General features: G+C 35.8%; 1 protein-coding gene across 11 annotated transcripts in view; it reads left to right on the top strand.

The window, feature by feature from the left end:
* PCM1 (pericentriolar material 1) overlaps positions 1–23,990 on the top strand; it is a 42,382-nt gene extending 18,392 nt beyond the window's left edge. For 5 of the 11 annotated variants that reach the window (XM_068681462.1, XM_068681461.1, XM_068681469.1 and 2 more), the window contains 26 exons: positions 31–160; positions 851–985; positions 1,737–1,927; positions 2,416–2,613; positions 3,515–3,737; positions 3,854–3,999; positions 5,200–5,393; positions 6,494–6,671; positions 7,321–7,673; positions 8,209–8,367; positions 9,088–9,144; positions 10,301–10,473; positions 10,561–10,689; positions 11,312–11,432; positions 11,758–11,895; positions 12,142–12,275; positions 13,629–13,763; positions 14,124–14,321; positions 16,003–16,062; positions 17,530–17,668; positions 18,444–18,592; positions 20,618–20,693; positions 21,659–21,912; positions 22,125–22,217; positions 22,334–22,457; positions 23,658–23,990. In XM_068681462.1, the coding sequence (XP_068537563.1) occupies positions 31–160; positions 851–985; positions 1,737–1,927; positions 2,416–2,613; positions 3,515–3,737; positions 3,854–3,999; positions 5,200–5,393; positions 6,494–6,671; positions 7,321–7,673; positions 8,209–8,367; positions 9,088–9,144; positions 10,301–10,473; positions 10,561–10,689; positions 11,312–11,432; positions 11,758–11,895; positions 12,142–12,275; positions 13,629–13,763; positions 14,124–14,321; positions 16,003–16,062; positions 17,530–17,668; positions 18,444–18,592; positions 20,618–20,693; positions 21,659–21,912; positions 22,125–22,217; positions 22,334–22,457; positions 23,658–23,683 (3,913 nt within the window). In that variant the 3' untranslated portion in view covers positions 23,684–23,990. The remainder of the gene's footprint in view (positions 1–30; positions 161–850; positions 986–1,736; positions 1,928–2,415; positions 2,614–3,514; positions 3,738–3,853; positions 4,000–5,199; positions 5,394–6,493; positions 6,672–7,320; positions 7,674–8,208; positions 8,368–9,087; positions 9,145–10,300; positions 10,474–10,560; positions 10,690–11,311; positions 11,433–11,757; positions 11,896–12,141; positions 12,276–13,628; positions 13,764–14,123; positions 14,322–16,002; positions 16,063–17,529; positions 17,669–18,443; positions 18,593–20,617; positions 20,694–21,658; positions 21,913–22,124; positions 22,218–22,333; positions 22,458–23,657) is intronic. The other 6 variants (XM_068681471.1, XM_068681463.1, XM_068681467.1 and 3 more) reach the window with 4 other exon arrangements.
* Positions 23,991–24,522: the final 532 nt, after the last annotated feature.

Below are 24,522 nucleotides of genomic sequence, written 5' to 3'. Positions count from 1 at the left end.
AAATAAAATGTGGGTAACTTAATTATACAGGGAGAAATTCTATGAAGCTAAACTTCAGCAGCAGCAACAGGAACTTAAGCAGTTACAAGAAGAAAGAAGAAAGCTGATAGAAATTCAAGAAAAAATTCAAGTGCTACAGAAAGCTTGTCCTGACCTTCAAGTAGGTAGAATTTCTTTGTTTCCTTAAGCTGTTCAGCAGTGAAATGTACTTTTCAAACTGTCTTTTTTCCAAATATAATAATTGGATTAAAAAACTTACAGTTGGTACCAGTCATATTACATATTATGAGAAGTTGGATTTCTAAAACGAAAAAAGACCTCTAGTTATCTAGTTCCTTTGTAGGCTCTTGCTCAGTGATTGCTGTATCAAGCTCCTGTTTTGCTGCTGTTGGTCCTCAAAAGTTGCACAGCCTAATTTCAGGTCTTCAAAAGTGGAGAACCGTCTATTTTATTGTTAGACTGAAATTTGTCTATCTTCTGTGCCTAGCTAGTCTCTGCGTTTTCAATTCTGTCATTGCAGGTTCTGGTATTGTGAAACAATTTTGTGTCTCATAAACGTGATCAAAATCTTGTACTTGCAGTTGTACTCCAAATGAATTGAACAGTACTGTTCTTTGAAGATGTTTTTCTATGAAGTGAGCAGTAAATGGTCAATACTGTGCATCTACAGCATTATATAATGCTATATTACATAAAAAGAATTTTTGTTGCTTTCTCTTAAGTATTTAAGGGGCTTTCAAATCAAGGTTCTCACTGAATACTAATTATGCTATTTCAAGAAGGCTGAAGTGTTTTGGGTGTTAACAGTGGATAAATTTTTAGAAAGTTAGTCTTTTGCTTTCTCTTTCAGTTGTCAGCTGGCCTGGTTAACTGCCCAGCAAATAGGCAAACTTCACCAGCAGCCTCAACTCCAGCCATGAATGAGTGCAACATGGCTGGCAAGCCTTTACTTGACTTCGATGAATCTGTACCAGTTGGCAATGAGGTATTTCATACTTGATATTTTTAGATTTAAAAAAGAGGGGATGCTTAAAAAGGAAAAAAGTTCTAGGTAGCTTGGACACATTTTTGAGTGCTTTGTTTGGAGAGTAGAGTAGTACCTAGTTTAATAAAGTGTGGAAAGAAGTAAATAATGACCTGAACTAGCAAAAGATCTTTGCCCAAAGGTAGCAGTTGTTGAATGTTAATGGGGAAGTTCAATGAATTTTAAATTCATGCTTTGAGCATTTGATAGGGCGTATGACAGGCAAGTCATCTGTGAAGGAAATTATAGCACTATTTGAAATTTACTGTATGTTTTGCATACTTTTTCCTCTCTTCCCCCAAAATTCATCTTAATTACAGATCTGGGTATTATCCTGTCTTTTGATCTGAAAATTATGGTAGTATGTGTAGATGTGGAGGAAGATACAAAGAATATTGTTTCCAGTGGGACTAGACATCAGAAACAATTATCTGAAAAATACCTTTTTTTTAAGTGACATTCTCTGACATCATCAGCATTCCTCATAAATTTCACTTTAACAGCTTAGATGAGGCTGAATGAGAAACGCGTGTTCTGTTATCATTAAAAAAGCTGCACGTTGCTTCCTCAAAAAGAGGACTTCAGAATTTGTCTTCCAGATGAGCATTATAGGATAACTTGTCTCATGTTGTTAAAAAAAAAATAAAAATAAAAAAATCTGAGTTACTTTGTTTTGTTTACACTTGAATGCCTTCCTTTTTATTGGAAACAGTTATGGTCTGAGATGAGAAGACATGAGATTCTGAGAGAAGAGTTGCGACGGAGAAGAAAGCAACTTGAAGCTTTAATGGCTGAACATCAGAGGAAGAGAGAGCTGGCAGAAACAATATCTACTGTTGCTGCCTCTGTTAAAAGTGAGGGATCAGAAGCTCAGCATACTCCACAGCAAAGCAGGACAGAAAAGTAAGAACATGAATCACTCTTTGCAACAGTCAGTGGGCGCTTCTGTTTAGCGAGGTTTCGGTCTTGAGGCATTTCTGATTTTTTTTCTGAGCATTGTCATAGCATGATATAATAGAGCAGTAAATTATTTTCTTGATTTCTAAAGTGACTGTTAGTTGGCAGCTTGCCCTGTTTGTGGGTTTTCCCAGCATATTCAATCTCCGTTGCTCACCAGAAGAGAGGAGAGAGGAATGCGTGCCAAATGCTCAGTTTCCTCATCTTTACACCACTTGCAGTGGTAGTAATTTTCCAGTTATTTTACTCAACACTATTGGAAGAATACCAGCTTCATCTGTGCTAGTGAGATAATGTTTAAATGATTTTAAATGATTTTTTTTCCAGTTTGATTAATTGATAGACTTGTAATTGGCAAGAGATCATTTTAATATTTCCTCATAAATTGAGGAAATACTCCTCTCACAAACAGCCCTCTTTTTCCCAATATTTAGTAGGACAATGGCTACCTGGGGAGGCTCTACCCAGTGTGCACTAGATGAAGAGGATGGAGATGAAGATTATCTCTCTGATGGACTTGATCAGGCAGAGGAGGAGGAAGAAGATGCGTCAAGTTCGAATGACAGTTTCTCTGTTTATCCCAATAACCACATACCAGAAAACATGTATTTTCTTAAAGAAAACAAGGATAGGTGAGTGGCATTGTTTGCTGGTCTGGTGCTTGTCTGAGCGTATTTGGGAGGGGTGGAAGAAGCATTGCATCAAAAAGGCACCCTAGTTGCAACCAAGTGGAATTTCTTCTTACTTGCTGGTGAGTTGTTTGCAGTGGTACTTTTGTCTTATCCTCTGTAACCACAGAGGATAAGACAATGACTAACCTAGATTGTCTTCTGTTTCCACACTATTAAGTGTTGTCTGCCGTTCAGTTCTCCGGCTGTGTTGCATTGTATTTCCCTACGTTGCCGTGTTATTTTAAGCACCATAGTGGAAGATAATCTGTATCAAAATTTTTGCTGTGATATTCTTCAGTCTTTTCAAAATAAGATATTCTCAGAATTAAAAAACAGTTCTTAAACTTTTGCTTTTGTTTTCTGGCTTTTGCAGCACTGAAAACTATTTCTTAGCTGTTTTTTAATTAACATGAATGTTTTTAACTCTTGCTTACCTGATTGATTTCATTAATAATCTGTGTGAGCTGTAATGAAAATGCCACCTAAAAAGTAACATGCACTTTCAATTGCTTTCCTCTTTTTGATAACAAAATAATTGCAATGAATACTAATGTATAAGGCCTGTTTAGAAGCAATCAACATAATACAGTAAGATGTCAGAGGCACAGCTTCTATTTTCATCTGAGAATCTATGGTAAATCAATACTGGACGATACTAAAAAAAAAAAAAAAAAAAAAGATCCAGAAACATCCTCAGCAGTTCTGTTTGTTTTTGACAGTGGTGGCTGTTACTTTCTGTTTATTCGTTTGTTTGTTTTTACAACTGCAACATAATTCAAATAGCAGAAGTGTCATTAAAGGGAAAGATCTGAAATGTCAGCTTCTGTACTCATTCCTCCTTTCTGCCCCATCCCTCCCTTAGGTGGAAAAATGTCCGTCCCCTTTCAGCAGATGGGAATTACCGTCCATTGTCTAAAACCAGGCAGCAGCAAAACGTCAGTATGCGACGTCAGGAGAACCTTCGGTGGATGTCTGAAGTTTCCTATGTGGAAGAAAAAGAACAATGGCAAGAACAGATCAATCAGTTGAAGAAACAACTTGAATTTAGTGTTAGCATTTGTCAAACCTTGATGCAGGACCAGCAGGTAGGCGTGAAGAGTTAATTCACCATTCTGACTCTATTTTTTTTTTTAGGAATTCTTTCCAGCAATAGCTTCTGGCTTTGGTAACTCTGTCCCTGTCATGTATTTTATTTCCACAGGCACTCTCCTGTCTTCTACAGACTTTGCTTACAGGCCCTTACAGTATGATGCCCAATAATGTTGCATCTTCACAAGTACATCTTATCATGCATCAGTTAAACCAGTGTTATACTCAGCTGACTTGGCAGCAGAATAATGTTCAGAGGTTTGTCTGTATTTTGAAATTGTAATTTGTAATACTGTAATTTGTAATTTGAATTTGTAATTTAAATTGTAATTTGTAATTTGAATTTGTAATTTGTAATTCTTTGTAATTTGAAATACTTCAGTAATAGAGAATAAGAGATTAGAGATAATGGTTAAATAAGAGACTATTGAGCATCTGAATCAATGCAACCTGTTGAAATTACATACTTTTTTGAGTGTTCTAGTAGCTTTGAGATGGTTCTTTTTGAATAAGCATCAGTGAAGAGATGCAAATATCTTTACCAAAAACCTATTGCAATAGCTTTATTGGGCTTTTTGATATAAAATTGCTTCCTTGAATGTTGCTTTTATGGCTTCAGTTTTTGCTAGACTACCCAGCAGGATTATGAATTCTAATGGCTATAGAAAGATGGTGGGGAAAACTTGCTTTGCTTGGGGTTGTCAGTCAGAATTTTTCCTAAATTATACTTGACTTGGACATGCTACTTTTACCTTTTGAAAAATGATCATGTTTTTAAACATAACTATCAAGTTACGTCACTTCATGGCAGGAAATGTCAAGATCTTCATCCTTGCTTTGTATTTGATAAGTGACATGTATTTACCGTTTCTTTTGTGTAATACTTTAATGACAATTGCTTCAAGTATTTTTGCATCTTGCGTTGTTTATTTAATTTTCCTACTTATTTTTTTGTTGAGTAAATTTCTTGTCATTCTTGCAAGGATGTTTAACTGCTGTGGACATGACCACTAGTACAGAGCGGTTGATTTTAAATTATGCCTGTCACTCAGGATTAAGTAAGTTATTTTTTGGCTAGCTAAATGGAGAAGCACTTCACGTGCATACTGAAAATGTAGTTTACGCATCTTAACTTGTGATGGCTATATGGGGCAGGTGAAATAAGAAGAATCTGAGATTACTCAGTATAATTCAGTTTTCTTTTAGACTGACCATCAAAGGCAATCTTAGTGGTTCTTATGTCTAATGCTAGAGTTACTGTTGGGTCAAGGAATTTCGGTTTAAGAACTCATCATATTATTATAGTTGAGCTCTGTAAGCATGGTTGCATTTTTAGTATGGTGTTGTCATTCCATAATGCAAGTATCCTACTGATTTATTTCGATCAAATTATTCTCTTGTGCTGTTTAAGCTTTGAGATGTTTTTTCACCAAGTGCCTATTTTTTCTTGTTTTCAAGGTTGAAACAAATGTTAAACGATCTCATGCGCCAGCAAGAACAACAACAGTGTCAAGAGAAGCCTTCAAGAAAGGAGAGAGGCAGTAGTGCACCACCACCTCCATCACCTGTTTGCTGTCCGTTCAGCTTTCCTCCACAGCCTATGAACCTGTTTAACATACCAGGATTTACTAATTTTTCTCCCTTTGTTCCAGGTGAGTATTACCACAAGTGTGAAAAAGTGAATTTTAAAAATTTGTTGCCTCATTTAATTGAAACCTTAATGTGAACTTGCTGGAACTTTGTGGCTTTAAGTTCTTAAACGGTACTTGAATGAGCAGAAGTTTCTCACTTCTTGGTATTTAAGTACTTGTTATGGTTTGAAATACTTGTAAATAACATGTTACTGTTGTTTGCATCAGATGTGTAGAGTGTTGGCTTAGATACAGTGTACCAAATTTCATCACCAAATCTTCTACCACTGAATTTGAAATTGGAAAATAGGTATTTTACTGTGTTCTTTTGTAAAAAAAAAATAAAAAAAATATTCCTAAGTTGTCTTAAACAATAATGTGTTTTAGCTTTCTCGGAAAATGAGCATAAATACAGTTGGTAGCTTTCAGAGTCTCAGGTCTATTTTCTGTTTTAGCATATTTTAAATAATACAGAGTCTGCACAGAAGAGTAGTTATGTTCAATTTGCTACTGCTTTGAAGATTCTGAAGTTAAAATAAGTGTAATGTTATCTTTGACTCTGTGAATACTTGTACTGTTGGAATTTTCATGTCAGTTTGGTCACTGAAGAACTGATAGTCTTCATTCTCAGAACTCTGGTGTGGGTTGCTTTTGGAACTTGTAATTTTTACCTGTGCTTGTAGGTGTGAGTATTCTTAAAATACCTTTATCTGTACACTGATAGGATTGTAATGGCATGTGTGGCATTTAGTGATGTTTGGAACCTGCACTTAAGATAAGTCCTCATTTATGCAGCGTTTTCAGGATGAGAGAAGTTTTTGCTTACTTTTCTGCCAAATTTTTCATAGAATGATTTGGGTTGGAAGGGACCTTAAAGCCCACCCAGTCCCAACCCCCTGCCATGGGCAGGGACACCTCCCACCAGACCAGGATGCCCAAGGCCCCGTCCAGCCTGGCCTCGAGCACCTCCAGGGATGGGGCATCCACAGCTTCTCTGGACAAATTGTGCCGGTGCTCACTGACCAATTGTTTTGTTCCAAAATTTTATGGTGCTGTAAAATGTCTCAGATTTGCACAGACAAATGATGTAGTACCTTCTAACATTCTCGTTTACTTCGTAGGTATTAACTACATTCCAGTGTTTCCTTCTGGATTTGGAGATTGTGCACACAATGGTTCCCCACACAGCAGTGAGCAGCAGCAACATCCTGTAGATCATAATGCTTCCGGGAAAACTGAGTATATGGCGTTCCCCAAACCTTTTGAAAGTAGTCCCTCTAACGGAGCAGAAAAAACAAGGTATCGATTGCAACAGTGCCACTTTCCTTTAAGTGGTCTCATCACTCCCCATCCCAGCCTCACAGGACTTGAGGGCATTCATCATTCTTTCAGGGAATGTAATGAAAACAAGTGATTTACAAGATGAGCTTTAATTTTGCAGTTTCAAGGGATTTTTGTGCATTTTTTTCATTTTTTTTTTTCCCCTGTATATTAGTTAATGTATCACTTCATGAATGTTTTAAGCTTTACTTCAGCATTGGAATAGCTTTTGGATGCAAAAATAAGTGGAGGAAAACTTCTCTGTCTTGAACATGAGCAGTTGAAATGACAAGGGGAGATGAGTCAATTCAGTGGCTTTTTTTTATGCTACAGTAGTGAATGTTGTTTTAAGACTATTTTGTCCTATAATACTAGCATACAACATAAATTGCATAACTATATTCAGGTTGAAATCAGTGAGAAATGTGAATTTCTTCAGATGTTGGTTTTCAGTTTGGTAGGGTTCTTGCTACTTTTTTTAAAGTAGTGTTCAGTTGATGACTAGTGTAGTTAGGGCAGACAGCTTCCTCCATAATTCAAGTTATGTATTTGCTTGGTAATACCTGCTGAGAATATCTGAGAGATTATGTTGTAATATGTTGTACTATTTGTTTCTTTTTGATGGAAGGAGTCACAGACAACCTGAAGAGGAAGTGGAAAAAAGATCGACTTGGCTTAATGATAGCCAAGAAATGAAAAAAGATGATCCATCTCACCTGAAAGCGGGTTTTCCAGTTTCAGTACAAAATGTTGCTTCTGGTCATAAAAATCAGTCTGATATGAGCAGGAGAAGAGACTTTGAGGAGGAGTCTTTGGAAAGTTTTAGTAGCATGCCTGATCCAGTAGACCCAACTACTGTGACAAAGACATTTAAATCCAGAAAAGCATCAGCGCAAGCAAGCTTGGCATCAAAAGATAAAACACCCAAATCGAAGAATAAGAGAAAGAGTTCTCAGCTGAAAGGCAGAATCAAAAATACTGGTAGGTTGTAAAATAATCTTGATTCATGTTGTGTTTGCCATGGTGTATGTGAACTCTACATTACAGAGAATTTATTCTCCATAAATGTTTTCTGTAATACGTTCTTGAAATAAATGTTACTGGACTAAGAATTTATTTCACATGCTTTTTGAGCATTTCAGTAAATGAAAAGCATAAATTATTGGGAACCATGATTTGAATGCACAGTGGATACAGATTTATTAAATACGGAATAAATGGCCTGGAGAATCTTCCTCTTCATTAGGTCTTCATGTTCAAATTGAACGACTTGATGAAAGAGGTACTTCAGTGAAATGCAGAATTAGCTGAATGTAGTTACTGAGAGGGACAGTATCACGCATAGTACTACTGCAGTCATTGAGGATTTAGTGCTGCTGTTTCACTTCAGTGAACAGAGGAAAACCTGAAACAACATTGGTGTTTTGCATCTTTGAGGTTGTCCTTGAACCTATTTATAACAGTGATAAAACATTGTAAGCTTTTTTTAAATTCCCTTTCCATTCCCTCCCACAAGGTTATGAAAGTGCAAGCGCTTCTAGTGCGTGTGAACCCTGCAAAAGCAATAAAAGCAAACACTCTGAAGAGGTTGTTCATGCAAAGGTGTTCAGCAAAAGGAATCGGGAACAATTAGAAAAAATAATTAAATACAGTAGATCTACAGAAATGTCTTCAGGTATTGTTTTCTGAGTTTTAATAGTTATGGTCATGTGAACTTGAATAGTTATGGTCATGTGAACTTGGTCATGTATAAATGGTCTCCTTAGTTGCTAGTATATTACTTAAAATCAATGTATTATCACAAGACAATAATACACTTTAGCATGTGGATTTGGCTTTTTAATTTCTAAAGATTCTGTAAACAAAAGCATGTAACAGATGGGTATTGACTATGGTATTTCTATGGAAAGTAATAATTGCACAACAGATGCAACTTTGTTTAGCATTTTAATTACATCCTGTACTGCATGCATGTTTTCTTTCTGTCCATGCTTAAAGGAGCTCTATCAAATATCATTCAAATTAAATCTTATAACATTGCATAATCCCTTACATTTTTGCCATCTGCACTGCTTTTCTTGCGTCTATATCATAAAAATATTCTTTTTTTGTGTCTTCTTAGGTTCTGCCAGTACCTTGTTTTGTTTGAAAGATGCAGATGTTAGTTGTTGTAGCACGATGTGCAGCTTTGTCAATGTAGCTGTGTCCACACTGAGAGCTGTTTATTAGTGTGTATATATAAAATAAACTCTTACCAGTTAAGTTTTCACAATAAGCAGCTTTGACGTGATTTGGATGATTAAGCAGTTTTCCTCCTGCTGTTTTGTATAGACCCTGTCTTTATTTCTGGTGCGCATTTTTGTGTTTATCACTGTCTATCCCCACTTTCCTACAGCACATGCTAGGAGAATTCTGCAGCAGTCTAACAGAAATGCATGCATTGAAGTGCCAGGTAATGCATTCACTGCTTAGCTTCAACGATGTCCTCTTACTTTTTTTTTTTTTTTTACTCCTCTTAGCTTTGATCCTACAGCTCAGACTGTTTAGCAGATGTTCAAAACTAGGTGTTGCAGCACCTTCTTTATAAACGAGGCAAGAGAACTTGTAGTTTGCATGATATGTAACAACACATACTACTTTAAATTGTGGTTGTGGATAGTGTTGATCATGTTCTTGGTCAGTCACAATTATGAGTGGAAAATACACAGGTAGACTCTACAACAAAAATGAATTTCAGTGGACATTTTTGGTATATGTAAAAGCTGCTATTATATTTTAGTTATGACAAAGGGAAGCAATTTCTGAGGGCTTATTGCAGGTTGAAAAAGCTTGCCTCTATGCTTAAAAATTCTGGTAAACTATTTGCAGTAACAATAGCTGTATAACTGATAACTTCATTAACTTGAATACTAACAAATATGCATCTGTTAAACTCAGCTGAGTTGTTTTAAAATATAACTTTTTTTTTCCCATTCAACACTTGTCCAAATATGTGTGTAATAATTTAGAAGTTGCAATATAAGGACAATCCCTGTAATTTTCAAAGGGTTAGTAGTCTTACTAGGAATCACATTGTGTTCTTGTGTCTATGTAATTGGGCTTAAGGGTAGGAGGTTTTATGTAAGCCTCGGTAATGTATGCGAACATAGGATTTATGCTTGTGTGGGGAGGGGTGGCTGAATTCAGTCTAGAATTTCCTTCATGTTCTTAATTATCCCTTGCAAAAATAGGGAATATTTATATATGCTTGAGGCCTTTGGTTGTCTTGTTTTGTATATGTTAAAAGTTGATTTTCAGTATTGAATACCTGTTCTGAAAGCAACATTGTGTTGTGTGTAATGTTCTGTTTAATAAGGAATTCTTTATAAAAATATTTGATAGTAAGAACAAAACCTTTTCCATACAAATGTTTTATATTTTGTACTTAAAGGATTGAGTAATTATTTCAGCATGTTCAAATCTTTGTTGCCTTCAGGAGATGAATAAACTTTAAGAAAGCAGCTATGTAATGGAATCTACAGTGATTGAAGTCTAACTTGCTTATGTAACACGGTTTTCTTTCATTTGGATGTCAAGAACTTAATGAGTTCTGTTTTTTTCTCCTACAGAAACTGGTAGCGATCTTTCTATGTTTGAAGCTTTGCGGGACACAATTTATTCTGAAGTTGCAACTCTTATTTCTCAAAATGAGTCTCGTCCCCACTTTCTAATTGAACTTTTCCATGAGCTACAACTGTTAAACACAGATTACCTAAGACAAAGGGCTCTATATGCTTTACAGGTATGCACAGAATTTTGTATCTTATGTATGAACTGAACAAATCTAAATACTCTTTTTTTTATACAGTATAGAGTTTATCTTTTCCAGGATATAGTGACAAGACATTTATCTGAGAACAATGAGAAAGGCAAATGTACAAAATCGCTGAATTCCGCAACATGGATAGCATCTAACTCTGAACTCACTCCCAGTGAAAGCCTTGCTTCTACAGATGATGTAAGTTTTAATTTCAAGTTCAGAAGCTCATTTACTGTCAGCTTTTCCTGTATTTTCAATTTACATGCATATTGGGTATAGAAATAATCACAGTAGTGGCTGGATTTGTCAAAAACTAATAAACATTCTAAAATTCTGAATGAAGGTATGCAAGAGAAGCTTCATGCAGAAGTGATTAGACATGGAAGGATTCTTTACACAGAAAATTAGTGATGTGATAGGGAGGAACAGAACACAGAGGGGATATGAAGGGAATAAATGTGATACTAATGCTCAAAAATAGCTAATACCCACCCTCGTGAATAAAGTCAGGTGAGTACTGATCACACACAAGGTTCTCAAGCAATTTTTGGATTTTTGTATTTAAGAAACTACTGATGCCTCTGCTTACCTTCTTATGTGTTTATAGTTAAGTGTGTGGAGAATAAAAAAAAAAAAAAAACATTCGAGAATTATCTGACTGGGGCAAAAACCTGGCTTTCAGGATACAAACCAGTTACGCCGCCTGGTGACAATCCTTAATACCACAGCATGTGCCTGAAAAGAATTGCTCACTCATTCTCACATCTGTGCGAGTATGGTGCAGTTATGCTCTGTATTCAGCTGATCGATGTTTTTTTAGGAAACTTTTGACAAGAACTTCCCTACAGAAGCATGCCAAGACTGTGAACCAAATGATGCAGACAATGGGAGTACTATGTCTACATCTTCACATTTTGAACCCTTTGCCACTGATGACCTGGGTAAGGATGATGTGATTTACAACATTGCAAGTATTGTTCCTTTGTGTGCTCTCCAAAAATGCCTGCAATCATGAACTCTTATATAGTGCACTTCTTTTTGATATAATACGTAACTACATGTTTTTATTACAAAACTTGGAGCAATTAGCCACTTGTGAAACACTTTGAGTTGATCAAAGTGTATGTAAAAAAAAATATATAAAAATATAACCGCGATTATGTGTAAACTTAAAAACCTATGGCTTTGAACTAATGTGTATCTGTTTACTTGTCTATCCACTGAAAACTTTATTTAGATTAAAAGGTGTTTTTATTCTAAATATAGGCAACACAGTGATTCACTTAGATCAAGCTTTGGCTAGGATGAGGGAATATGAGCGTATGAAAATTGAAGCTGAAAGTACCCTTGACTCTGAGGGCTGCTCTAGTAATTTTCAGGGTGCTACTGCTGCTAAATTAGAAGGTATGCACATATGTACATATTTTGCTTAGTTTTAGAAAATAACTATTCTAAATATCAAGAATAATTTAATTGGCTGACTTGCTTTCCTCTTCGTTTATATTGAAAACTTAGCAAAGCTTCATAGAATCTTAACATACTTAAGCAAATTTTTCATTTACTTTAAAAGAAGAAAACGTATATCTTTGAAAATGGTATTTCTCAAATAGTAATGTTGAATGACTTAAACGTGTGCTCTATTTTAACAAGGTCCAAGCACCAGTGAATGTCTTTCTGCACCACAGTCAAGTGAAGCTTCTGCTGTTCCGTGTCCTCGCATAGATACTCAGCAGCTTGACCGGCAGATTAAAGCCATTATGAAAGAGGTCATTCCTTTTCTGAAGGTAAGAATTCTTTTCAGGAACATCTGAAGAATTAGGAGAATAAGACAAGCTCTACACTTGGATAGAAGAATATTGTTAGTATTGAATTAGTAGAAAAGGTGAAAGCCTTTCCGTGCTTAAGACAATAAAAGTAGATTTCAACTAATAATACTTTTTTTACCGTTTGAAAGCAAACTTATTTGCTTGCACTTTGTTGAACATGTGTGAATGTGTTTCAGTACTTGAAGAGTAGATCCAAAATAATAGATTTATTTTGTAATGGGTTTGTAAAAAAAATAACTTTAAATTGTTATTAAGATAAGTTTACCATCAAATATCTTTCAAGTTTCCATTTTATTTAAAATGGGTAACACATCTTAGGAACAGCTGCCAATATGTATTAAGTTGCAGATACTGCTGAGAATGAAGTAAGGATTAAATACTCCACTGAAAGATTCAGTGGAGCTTTTAATGGGAAAAAGAAATGGTAAAGTTTCTAGATTGCATAAGGTTGGTGGACTTTGGTTTCAAGAACAGGGATTTCTTTGTTTGGAGCTGACTCAATCATATAGAAATGTTTGGAAGTGTATTTCTGAAGTATTTGCTCAGAAAAACTGAAAATTCTAACCGAACTGCTACATACGATTTAACTTGAGATATTTTTTGAAAAATAGTTGTTGTTGTTGTTGTTGATTAACATTAATTCTTCATGCTTACAACTATCTTTAAAGTTCTGGAGAACTTGTGAACTTCTGTCTATACAGAAGAGAAATGTAATTCTTTAAAGAAGGAAAAATAATCACAGTTCATTCTTTGCAAGGTTAAGGAACAGAGAATGTTGAGTTGTAAAATGCGTAAGTCATCTCCATTCAGTTCAAATTCCCTTTTATAATTTGACCAGTGTATAAGCTTAGGTTTGTGTGATAAGGTGCTTAGTTGATATTAGTTGCAATTTTAAAAACTCTGTATGATTGACATGCCACCACCTCACTGCATGAGGGCTTCTGTTTTGTTTGCAGTTTTAAAGAAGCCTACAGCAGTAGGTATCTTACGGTACACTTTCATACACATGTAACACAGTAATACAGTTGTTCAAATGGTACAAGATGACACACATACATCCAGTGTGTTAGTATGTATTGGACATGTAAGTGAGATAGTTCATGTGTCATGGTGGATCAGTCATTAACGAAGTATGGTATCTGCTATAGTTGTGTTCCAGTCTGGTTTGTGAGGGAAGCTAGAACCTAAGCAATCTATTCCTGCAGTAAGATTCCTTGAGTGCATTTTTTTTTTTAAATACATTAATTTCAATATTTGAGATGAGGGCTGACTCTTTTTTAGTGGTAACTAAGCTCATCCTGTAATATTTAGGAACACATGGATGAAGTATGTTCTTCTCAATTGCTGACATCAGTAAGACGTATGGTCTTGACTCTTACACAACAGAATGATGAAAGTAAAGAATTCGTGAAGTTCTTTCATAAGCAACTCGGCAGTATACTTCAGGTTAGTAGCTTTTCAATATTGTTTTGCAATACTATATTGCAATTTGGATAATCAGCTAAAAGCAGATTCCCAAAAGCAATATTTTACAACTCTGGTGATAGCCCTTGTGATTTTCTGAAAATCAGTAATTACTGTTTTCTTTTTTCTACAAACATGAAGATTGAATCAGTAATTTGATAAGTTCTGTTTTATGGTACTAGAGATTCTACATGAAAGCTGTTTAACACACTAAACCTGTTCATAATAGTTTGTAATTTTATTTTTAATACTTGAGTAATTTTGAGAGTTAAGAATATGTCAAGTACTTAGTCTTTGAAGTTTGAAAGTTTGTTTAAAAAACTGAAGTATTTGTCTTCATAGGATTCACTGGCAAAATTTGCTGGTAGAAAACTAAAAGATTGTGGGGAAGATCTTCTTGTGGAGATTTCTGAGGTGTTATTTAATGAATTAGCCTTCTTTAAACTCATGCAAGACTTGGACAGCAACAGTATTTCTGTAAAGCAGAGGTGTAAAAGAAAAATAGAAACAACTGAAGAGATACAGTCTTATGCTAAAGAGGTTAGTTTTATTTATATTTAATTTAGCTTTTCTAAATTTCATAGATGTCTGTATTTCCTAAACTTGTTTGATTAACTTAGTTTTATGTTGTATATATGGGTGGTGGTTATGGTGTGGTTTTCTGTGTGGTCATAATTTATTGATTCTCTGCTACAGATGTCTAGTTGTGTAGACTTTATAAATGGGAAATGTAATTTAATGGTTATATGTGCACATCAGGCAGAATAGTCAAGTGATGAAATAATATTTATATATCTGGGGCCATCAAGTAGTCAAGTATTTCGACATACAGGTGTCCTGGCTCATCGTGTTTTCAGCTATTCCTACAGCTTTCCTTGCGGTAGCTTATTAAGGCACCATATTTTTATAACACTGTTATAGCTAGGTATTCATCAAACAGTTGGCTTGTTGGCATATGTACCATCTATGTCTTCCTGGCATTAGGGTAAAAAAAAATAAATATATATATATATATATACATGTATCTTTGAAAATATGTGAGATTGTACTACGTATTCTGCTCTAACAATGCAGTTTTTAGTTGCTTTTGTCACCCTTTATAGTATTAAACATGTTTTGTGACTTTTTCTATTGCAATCCTGCAGTTTTTACAAACGTAACTTTTTTTTAGTAAGGCAAACTGCTTACAAACGAAATGCTAAAAGAGCTCTTATTCATATAACTCTTAACTTAATTGTGTATCTACCTCGGTGTTTCTTCTTGTGTAGTCCTTTCAGCTTTCTTTTAAAAATACAAATAGGAAAAAAAATAATCCATAAAGTCATTCATACTTTAAAATGACAACAGAAGATACTGTGAATCTGTCCTCAACTATGAACTTGTGGTTTTAGCCATAGCATCAACTTAATTTCAGTATACCTCAACTTAGATGTGCCAGTACTGTAGCTAGTGTGAAATTGGCTCCTTTACAAGCGGCTCCACAGTCTAAGAGATGATCTGAATTGAGAGAGATTTGGATATGATTTCCTGTGTTATCTGAAGTGGGTCATTGGATCCTCTTACATAAAGGATTGGTTTATACCATGCCATAAGAATGCATGGAGCCAAATTAGATCTGTCGTTTTGTCTCATCTCCTGGTGGAAGTCAGTGAATTTGGGTTAAAGTTCAGTGTCTGCGTTGTTGCTGAGACATAAATTCAGATTCAGTGGGGGCTGAGGTGAGCCAGAACTGGTAGGTCCTGGATATTTTGTACAGATCATACAAATATCTCTATATAATCTTCTCATAGCTTTCAGATCCAGGATCCTGATACAGGCACATCTGATTTTACTCCATTTTGTAACTGTCTTGAGTTCAGTAAACTAACTAGTTTTAGATTCCGTGCTGAAAAACACAGCTCTTTTCTTTGATTAGAGGTGGCATACCTAATTCTATAGTTAAGTAAGATTCAACAACAGTCTAGAGAAATAGCCTGTGTACACGTGCTTTTTAAAAGAAAAAGGTGTAGCGTACTTCTTGCAATATTTTGCAACTCTAAAATTGTGAAGACATCTGTGCAAGTATCTCATAGTCTAGAATTCCCCATGGCTTACCACAGTTAGCCAGGTAGCAGTTCTTGGGAAGACTGCATTTCAGGCAGCCTTCCCTGAAGCCTTAGTTTGGTTCAGTATTTCGAACTTATTTCAGTGTAGAATTGAAGACAGTTTGTGTTTCTTCTAGGCAAAAAAAGGTCTCCAGGTGGATGTTTGTTCATCTGCTGAAGATGTCGATGAGGACAAAGTATGTTTACGCTTCTCAACTGTCTTTATTCATCAGATAATTTCACAGATGATTTAGGCTTACTGTTTCCTATCATATAAATCCAGTAGCTGTAAGCTGCCCATTTCTTAGTGTTTATAAATTCATTAAACATATTGCTTTTTTTGCTATGTTATTTCCAGTGATTTACTTTATCAAAGTAAATTATAACTTCCCTTTTATAATTTGAGTTGCCAGTCTGGAAAATAAGTATAAAAAAAGTCTTAATTAGTAAGTCTCTGTTATCATATGCCTTCAGTAACATAACTTGGATATTGGTTTGTTAGTTGTTCTAGTTTGTATTCCATTTACTACTGCAAAACCATTGTCAGTGTAAACACTGATGAATTTCTTACAAAACAGTATCTTGTTATCTTTCAACAAGTGTGGTAAGGTTAACAAAGACAGCATTAAACATACTTTTTTATTTACTGGTGAACTATTATGTAAAGTCTAAAAAGAACAAAGTTCAGTCGTGTAACGTTCAGCATGAAATGGAGTAATTTGTGATGCTTTATTTGCTTTAGTGTAGGAACTTTCTTTTCATTTCAGTATTTATTTTCTATGTTTGGAAAAAAAAAAATCCAAAGTTGTTGTATTACCAGATTTGATCTTTGGCTCAAAGCACTGAGAATGCTGTCATTCTTTGAAAAATCAAGTAATGAGGGCAGTAAATAGAGATGGTGCTCAGCTACTTTTAGTAGTGGATGTTTTATTTTGTAATGTTACTCAATTAATTATTTTTCATCGTGAAGAGAAGACAGATGTTCTGCATTGGGGCACATAGTTGAGATCTTTGGAGTTGCTTCGTGTGCTTTCTGAGTTACTAAACGTTAGGAGCTGAAACATCCTTTTTTTTCCCTTTAAGTTTGTTTTGAAAACCATTAAAAATCATTGCGGTAGGGGAGAACTCAGGGCTTTATCTTGGGTTCATATAGACTGAGCAGAAACTTCTCACTTAAGGTATTTAGCAAATCATTTAGCAGAGAAACTGTTGAGTAGCTTTTGTCAAAGAAATTAAAAGAAGCATTAGGGAATACTCCTAATATCTACTAGAGGTCATTTAGGAGTGAAAAGAAACCACTAGACAGTAACAATGCAAGTGTTCTACACCTCCTCATGTTAATGAAGTACCTGACTGAAGGAAAAATGCTTAAAACTAGAAAGTCAATGGATATGAGCCTTTTCAGATAATGAAATAATCAGTTATGGTTTCCTTTATGGATGATAGTCTGAATGATGTGTGATCTCTCTTAGTAGGTTCTGATGCTGTTTCTGAAATACCTTTGCAGCATTCATTTCAAGGCCTTACATCCTTCTTAAACGTTTGCTTTTAGCCTGCAGGTGTTTGATTTTGAGGTGGGGGGAAAAGGTGATTCTTTGCAGGAACCATAAGTTAATCTGTAGATAAACAAACATGAAATTGCACAATGTTCTTTGTTTTCCTAGGACAAGGATGAGACTGAAACTGTGAAACCAGCACAGGGCTCAGAAATGTATGATGGTAATGAAGTTCCTGAGAGCATTAAGTCTGATGCTTCTGACCAAGAAGAAGATGAAGAAAGTGAGAGTGCCCCAGTGGCTATAAGTAAGTGCTTTTTATAGCTCATTAGTCAGTGCTTTCACCGTGGTCTTGACCAGCTAATTTTACAACAGAAATTTCATGAAGTGCTGCTTTGAAACATCTTCCTTCAAAGGCTTCCTAGTCAGGTCTTTTCCAGTGAAAGTTTTCCAGTATGGTATTTACTAATACCTTGTCAAAGGTTAAACATTCCAATAAGAGGAGCTTTTGCTCTTTCTAATTACTGCATATCGTAGAAGCACATGTTGGAAATGTATTCATAGCTTGCTAAGTTATCCTGTTTCAAACTTGAAGTTTCTCAAGCTTTGAGCTGAATAATGTGAAAGCTGCCAAAATTCTATGCAACTTTTCAGTTTGATGATGATTGAATATGCTTATTTTTCATATTTTTTAATAATCTTGCATGTTTTTTAATCAATTCTGTCCTGTTTGTCAAAAACCAACAACTCGTGTCTTGGTTTCCCCTACTTACATTCTTAACACCAATTTGTTTAATAAGTTAAATACTACTGTGTTGGTGTGAAATATTTTTTGATAATATGGCTCATGTGGAGCATACGAATAGTGGAAAATATGTCATCACTGGATTGTAATTTAAAGGAATGTTTTGACCTTAGAGTTGCAAGTGATGACTGCAGTAAATCCCTTAAAGGGATTTGGATTTTGCAGCCATCTTACTCTTTCAGATGCATCAGTAAGAGTTCTTACTGAGAAAATAACAGCAAGTTATACTAATATGTAGATCCAATATGAAGGCGGTTTTATGTTGATTTACGTTTAGGCTTATCAAAAGCAGAAACCCAAGCTTTGACTAATTATGGCAGTGGAGAAGATGAGAATGAAGATGAAGAAATAGAATTTGAGGAAGGACCTGTTGATGTGCAGACATCACTACAAGCTAGCAGTGAAACAGCAACTGAAAATGAACAGGTATCACCAAAGTTGTAAACACAACACAAGAAAGCTAAGTCAGTGCATAACCTTTCAGAAAAATATATTGTAGCACACTTCATACTGATAAAGGTAGAGAAACAACGCAAGAGATGAAATGAAACCAATGGTTGCTATATTTAAAAAAAAAAAAAGCTTGCTACTCGTTGCCTGCCTGAATTTATTGCTGGCATACTTGATGCCAGCATGGATGCACACATATGCATGTTTAAGTCTGCTGTTGCAGAGATAAAACATAAGGAATAGGAAAGGTAAATTATCAAAAAAAAAAAAGTTTTACACTGTTAATACACTGTTAACTTGTTCTTCTGTGCTTGCTGACATAAGGTAATTATTGGGCGTTAATTTGCAGAAGGCATTGACATTTGTATTTTAACATGTCTTTGATTTGTCTTTCCTTTTTACAAGGTATGTAATATTTTTTTCCAGAACAGTGGTGAAATGTTATTGGTTGTTATTGCTATTTCATTGTTAGCTTTCTTAAAAACACCTGGATGTGTGTGACCTGGTTCTGGAGACTTGTTTACTGACATCCAAAGAATTAACAAAATGGAGTTTTGAGTCTTTTGAAACTCTGGTTTACTCAAAGCTATTAACATTTAGGCAATTTATAGAGCATTTTGTGCCTTAAAAGCTAAAATATTAGGTATTTCCAGTGGAACCAGAAGGTTTATTTGGAACTACTATAGCAAAAAAAAAAAAAAAATTAAAATTACATGTTCAGATAAAACACATGGTCATGGTTCTGCTCGAGTGGGCAGCCGAGCTCCACCACAGCCGCTCTCTCACTCCCCCTCCTCAAAGAGGAATGGGGAGAAAATATGTGAAAAGGGCTCAAGGGTTGAGATAGGGACGAGAAAATCACGCAATAATTATTGTAACGGGCAAAACAGACTCAGCATAAGAAGACAGTAAGATTTATTGCTCGTTACTAACAAGCTAGAGAAGTGAGAAACAAAGGAAAGAAACCAAAAGCACCTTTCCCCCCCCCATCCACCCTCTTCTACCTCCTCCCCTCGAGCGGCACAGGGGAACGAGGGAATGGGGGTTATGGTCAGTTTACAGCACTTCTCTGCCTCTCCTTCTCAGTCACTCTCGTCCCCTGTGCTGTGGGGTCCCACCCATGGGATACAGTCCTTGATGAACTGATCTGGCGTGGGCTTCCCACAGGCAGCAGCTCTTCCAGAACTGGTCCAGATATGGGTCCGTACCACGGGGTCCATCCCTCAGGAGAAAACTGCTCCAACCTGGCTCCCCCACGGGCAGCAGCTCCTGCCAGATCACCTGCTCCTGCGTGGGCTCCTCTCCATGGGCTACGGGTCCGGCCCGGAATCTGCTCCATCAGGGGTCTTCCACAGGCTGCAGCCTCCGTCGGTGCAGGGTCACCTGCTCCACCGTGGTCTCTTCCACGGGCTGCAGCGTGGAACCCTGCTCCACCGTGGTACTCCATGGGCTGCAGGGGGACATCCTGCTTCACCATGGTCCTCACCAGAGGCCGCAGGGGACTTCTGCTCCGGCGCCTGGAGCACCTCTCCCCCTCCTTCTTTGCTGACCTTGGCGCCTGCAAGGCCGTTCCTCACTCTCCCAGCTGCTGTGTGGTGCAGCGTTTTTTTCCCTGTCTTAAATATGCTCTCACAGAGGCGCAAAACAACATCGCTTATTGGCTCAGCTCTGGAAAACAGTGGCGCCCTTCCCAAACATGGGGCAGCTTCTAGATCTTTCTCACAGAAACCACCCCTATGGCCCCCTGCTACCAAAACCTTGCCACGTAAACCCACTACACACATGTATCAGTATTAATAGTTTCTTAAAGTGTGGTTGACCAACTGATTGAATTCTATTTCCAAGAGTAGAACCGAATATTTTTATTTCATGCTAGTTAAGACAAAAACACTGAATAAGTGTACAATGTGGTTTTTAATTACTAAGGAAGAGTGAATTATGCAATAAGCTACAAAACTGGTTAGTAGAACTTGTTCTAATTCATTTTCACCTTTTCAATAGACTCCAAACCAAGAACTGAATAAAACAAAAGGCAGTGATACTATGTCATCCAAACAAGAATCTGCTAATGTAAAAGGTAAGACCAGTATGAATGGAGAGATTAACAATTCTATATGAATTGCATACTGTGAGAATTATCTGGGACAGTGATAATTGAGAGGATGATGACCAAACTTGCAAGAGTTTGTTGGGCTGTTTTTTCTCATGATACTGTCATTTGGCTTAATGCATCTGTGTTAATATAAATGTAGCAAATCTTTTAAAGAGGAAGCTTGAAATAATCTTATATAGGTAGATGCATTACAGTTTTTGATGTTTAACACTTAAATGAATTTCAGGTAATTGTTGCAGCCACTGACAATTGTAGCTATATAGTGTGTCTATTACAGGATTTTGTTTGGATTTGTCTAGTACATGTTTTTTTCTTCCTACTGCCATTTACTAGCAATTGAAATAATATTACATTTTGAAGATTTATGCTGGGTTGTAACTGATTAAGAACTGAGAAATCATTTTCTGTGTCAAAACAGCCAACTGGTATGGATGTTATTTCTAGCTGTAATCTCCTGCTTTTTCTGTGTCCTTTTGTTGGAAATACTGGTTTGGGGTTTTATCTTTCTTAGACTAAAAGCAGAATTTGAATAGATTCAACATCAACACAAGAATGTGTCAAAATGTTAGGGGATTTATTGTTCTGAATCTCCTTATACCTAGATGGTGTATTTAACAGTAGGCCTTACCGTTCTGGAGTTGGTTTTAAAAAACAAAAAATGCTTTATCAAGTCAGAAGTTTTTAAATCAGATACTGTCCTATGATAATTGCTGATACCATAGTGTATGGCACTCTCTAAGTACAAGTAACACATGTTTTATTTCAACAAGTTGTGTAGGTCTGAGGGTCTAATTCACTTTTTCACTTTCATTGCTTATTTGTAGCTTTGAATCATAATTTGTTTAAGGAAAAAAAATATAATCTGTTTTTTATACACTCAGAATCTTTTACCATTTCTACCTAGTTAAAATGAAATTTTATGGTTTTAGGTGAACAAGATGAAGCTACACTTTTGCCTCATTACCTCAATGTCATGGAGAACACACCACCTTTAACAGTCAACGCCCCAGAATCATTTATAACAGCCAGTGTGAAAACAGAAGAAATGAGCTCATCGTTACCAGGGAATGAAACTCAAAAGCTAGATACAGCATGCGTGGTAAACAAGTCATCTGCTGGAAGTTCTGAAAGCTCCATGGCTGGCAGTCCTGATACAGAGTCACCTGTATTAGTGAATGAATATGTACGTGTAATTCAGTTTGGATACATCTAAGAAAAACGAAAAGCTTTTTTTTATTTATTTCAGTGTTATTTCTTGTTTCCAGTCTCGTTTAGTTGTCATCTGCAAATTTGATGTGGGCATTTCTTTTTGATGTACTGCTTAAAATGTTAAAAATTCTAGTTTTGGAGTGAAAATAAAACAGTGGCACTAAATGTCACTATTTTTATTAACAGGAAGCTGGTTCTGGAAATATAAGTCAAAAATCTGATGAGGATGACTTTGTGAAAGTTGAAGACTTGCCCCTTAAACTTGCAGTCTATTCAGAGGTACTTTGCTGTTTTTTGTTGTTATTTGGAAGTGCATGCTTTAAATGTCTTGATTATCATCAAGACAACAGTAAGAATTATCTAGAATTCTGAGTTTTGCTTTATCCGTTACAAAGGCAGATTTAATGAAGAAAATAGCATCAGAGGCCCAAACCAACAGTTTGTCTGATGAGTTACTGGATGGAGGTAGAGCCCAAGATGAAGAACTAGTAGGAGATGCCCAAACTTTGAAAGAACCAGGTAGGGATTATTTTCTAAATCATCTCCACATATTGGGAAAACATTCTGAAATGGCCTTAGAATTTACATATCTTGTTGTCATTGGCTGAAGTAAGAAATCACAGTGGTACAGAAAGCATATCCTTTTATATGATCATGCATTGGCAAATAACGCATTGATATGAAGACTTTTGCCTTTCATGTCCCTTCTGTATATTTCCAGTAAATTCTGTGCCTAAAACTCATAAAAATTAACATATAAAATGCACAGTGTAACTTCATGTTTTTAAAACTTATTAAAAGCATTCTTATTTTTTGTTATATAAGCTTGGGTTTAATATTTTAAGTTTTAATTGCTAGTATCTGATTGGTAGTATCTGAATGCTTAATAAAATCTGCTGACAGATTGCTCAGTATTTGTAATAGGGAAGCTCTAGAGACTTCTTGGAAAAGTAAAATATCTCTTAAGAGAAAAGAAAATGTTTCTGATATAAACCATGCCATGAGGTAGAAAAAATTCTTTAGGATGTGTGACAGTAATAAAAATTTCCATTGTTGCTTTCATGAAACTATTTCTGTAGCTCCAAAAACTTCATGGTAATGTATGTCAAAATTGCTTTTCTTGCAATGTGATACTGATGCTGTGACAATTTATTGTATCAGTCTTCTGATACATTGCTGGGCTCATAGTTCTTTAATGGAAAGTATGTGTATAAATGCATGAACTGAGTATTCCTATGGTAGGAGGCTTCTGCTTGTATAGCTAGTCCCAATTTTGCAAAAAGTCTAAGTAGATGAAAACTTTTTACTGCAGTTGTAATGACAGCATAGGACTTTCAAGATTAGTGTGATTGGAAAAAAAATCTTCCCTTCCATTTCATGCAGTGCTCATCATCACTTGTTTGTCATAGTTAAGGTAGCAGAAGTCTGTCACGTCAGTCTGGTGCATACAGGTGCATGGTGCAGAAATGGTCTGTATAAGAATGCATCGTCACAGAAAATCAGTAGCTAGCAACTAAGACTTTCTTCGTCTGTGTATGTGGGATATCTGTAGCTGTTTAAGTAGGCTCTCAAAGTACTTGTGAAGGAGAGGTGAGGATCAAATATTTCATCAAGGGTATAATAAATAATGGATACTTAAATGGAGATGAAGTGTGGTCAAGAGCTGTGTTCAATACCTTGTAGTTGCTAGCCAGTAATGAGTATGCTCTTATTTTACAGAAACTTTTGGAGTTCAAAGTGTGTGAAAATGATCCGAAGATACCCGCATATGTAAACTCCATGTATACAAATGCATATGGAAGATCACTACTTTCACAAATTCTGAAAGTGTATAAAAATGTAAAATAGTTTTTGACACTCTGCCTTTTAGGATAGGTATGCTAACTTCTGCCTGTGGCAGTTCAAACAGCTGGAACTGAATCCTCTTTTATTCAGTTTTGCTGCACTGTTCTTTTTCTGTCTTAATCTTTTTTATTTTTTATTGTGACTTGTTTAGTAATTTTAAAATTGTTCAGAATTGTAGTTTAAATAAAGTTTGGACTTGTCTGTAAATTTGTCTTTTGAAAAATTTTCCTCTTACTTATAAAAGGATACGCAGAGTTTGTTGTTGGAAGTTAACTGGCTTAAGTGTAGGCCTGCTTGTAGCACTTTGCTACTCCTGTTCAGAGAAATACTACTAATGTTCCTGGGATGAGAACTTCTCATCCCACAAAGTTTCTCCATCTACAACTAAGACTTGTAGGTACAGTATGTATCTCTACATTGCCTTAAAGCCTAAGTATAGCTGGCCTGTTAAATATATATATATATTTAATGTATGCATATATATATCTATATATATATAATTTCTGTTCATGTCCTGTAGAATTAATCTTCCTCAGCACCGTGGTCTGAGGTGAAGTAGATACCCTGTTTTTGTACTTAACTGCAGAAACCATCTGTTTTTCTACGTTTCTACTTCTGCACTTTTCAACATGAAGGAGGATAAACTTGGCTGAAAATTTTTGTATCCTTTTGCATGTAATGTTGCAGCTGAATATCTGTAGCATTTGTTTGCAAAGTATTTGACTTGGTGATAGCTTTT

The sequence above is a fragment of the Anas acuta genome, chromosome 4 (genome assembly GCF_963932015.1).
Source record: "Anas acuta chromosome 4, bAnaAcu1.1, whole genome shotgun sequence".
In the NCBI taxonomy this organism is placed as follows: domain Eukaryota; kingdom Metazoa; phylum Chordata; class Aves; order Anseriformes; family Anatidae; genus Anas; species Anas acuta.
The sequence above is the reverse complement of the archived record's forward strand: the minus strand, read 5'-3'. Positions and strand labels throughout refer to the sequence as shown.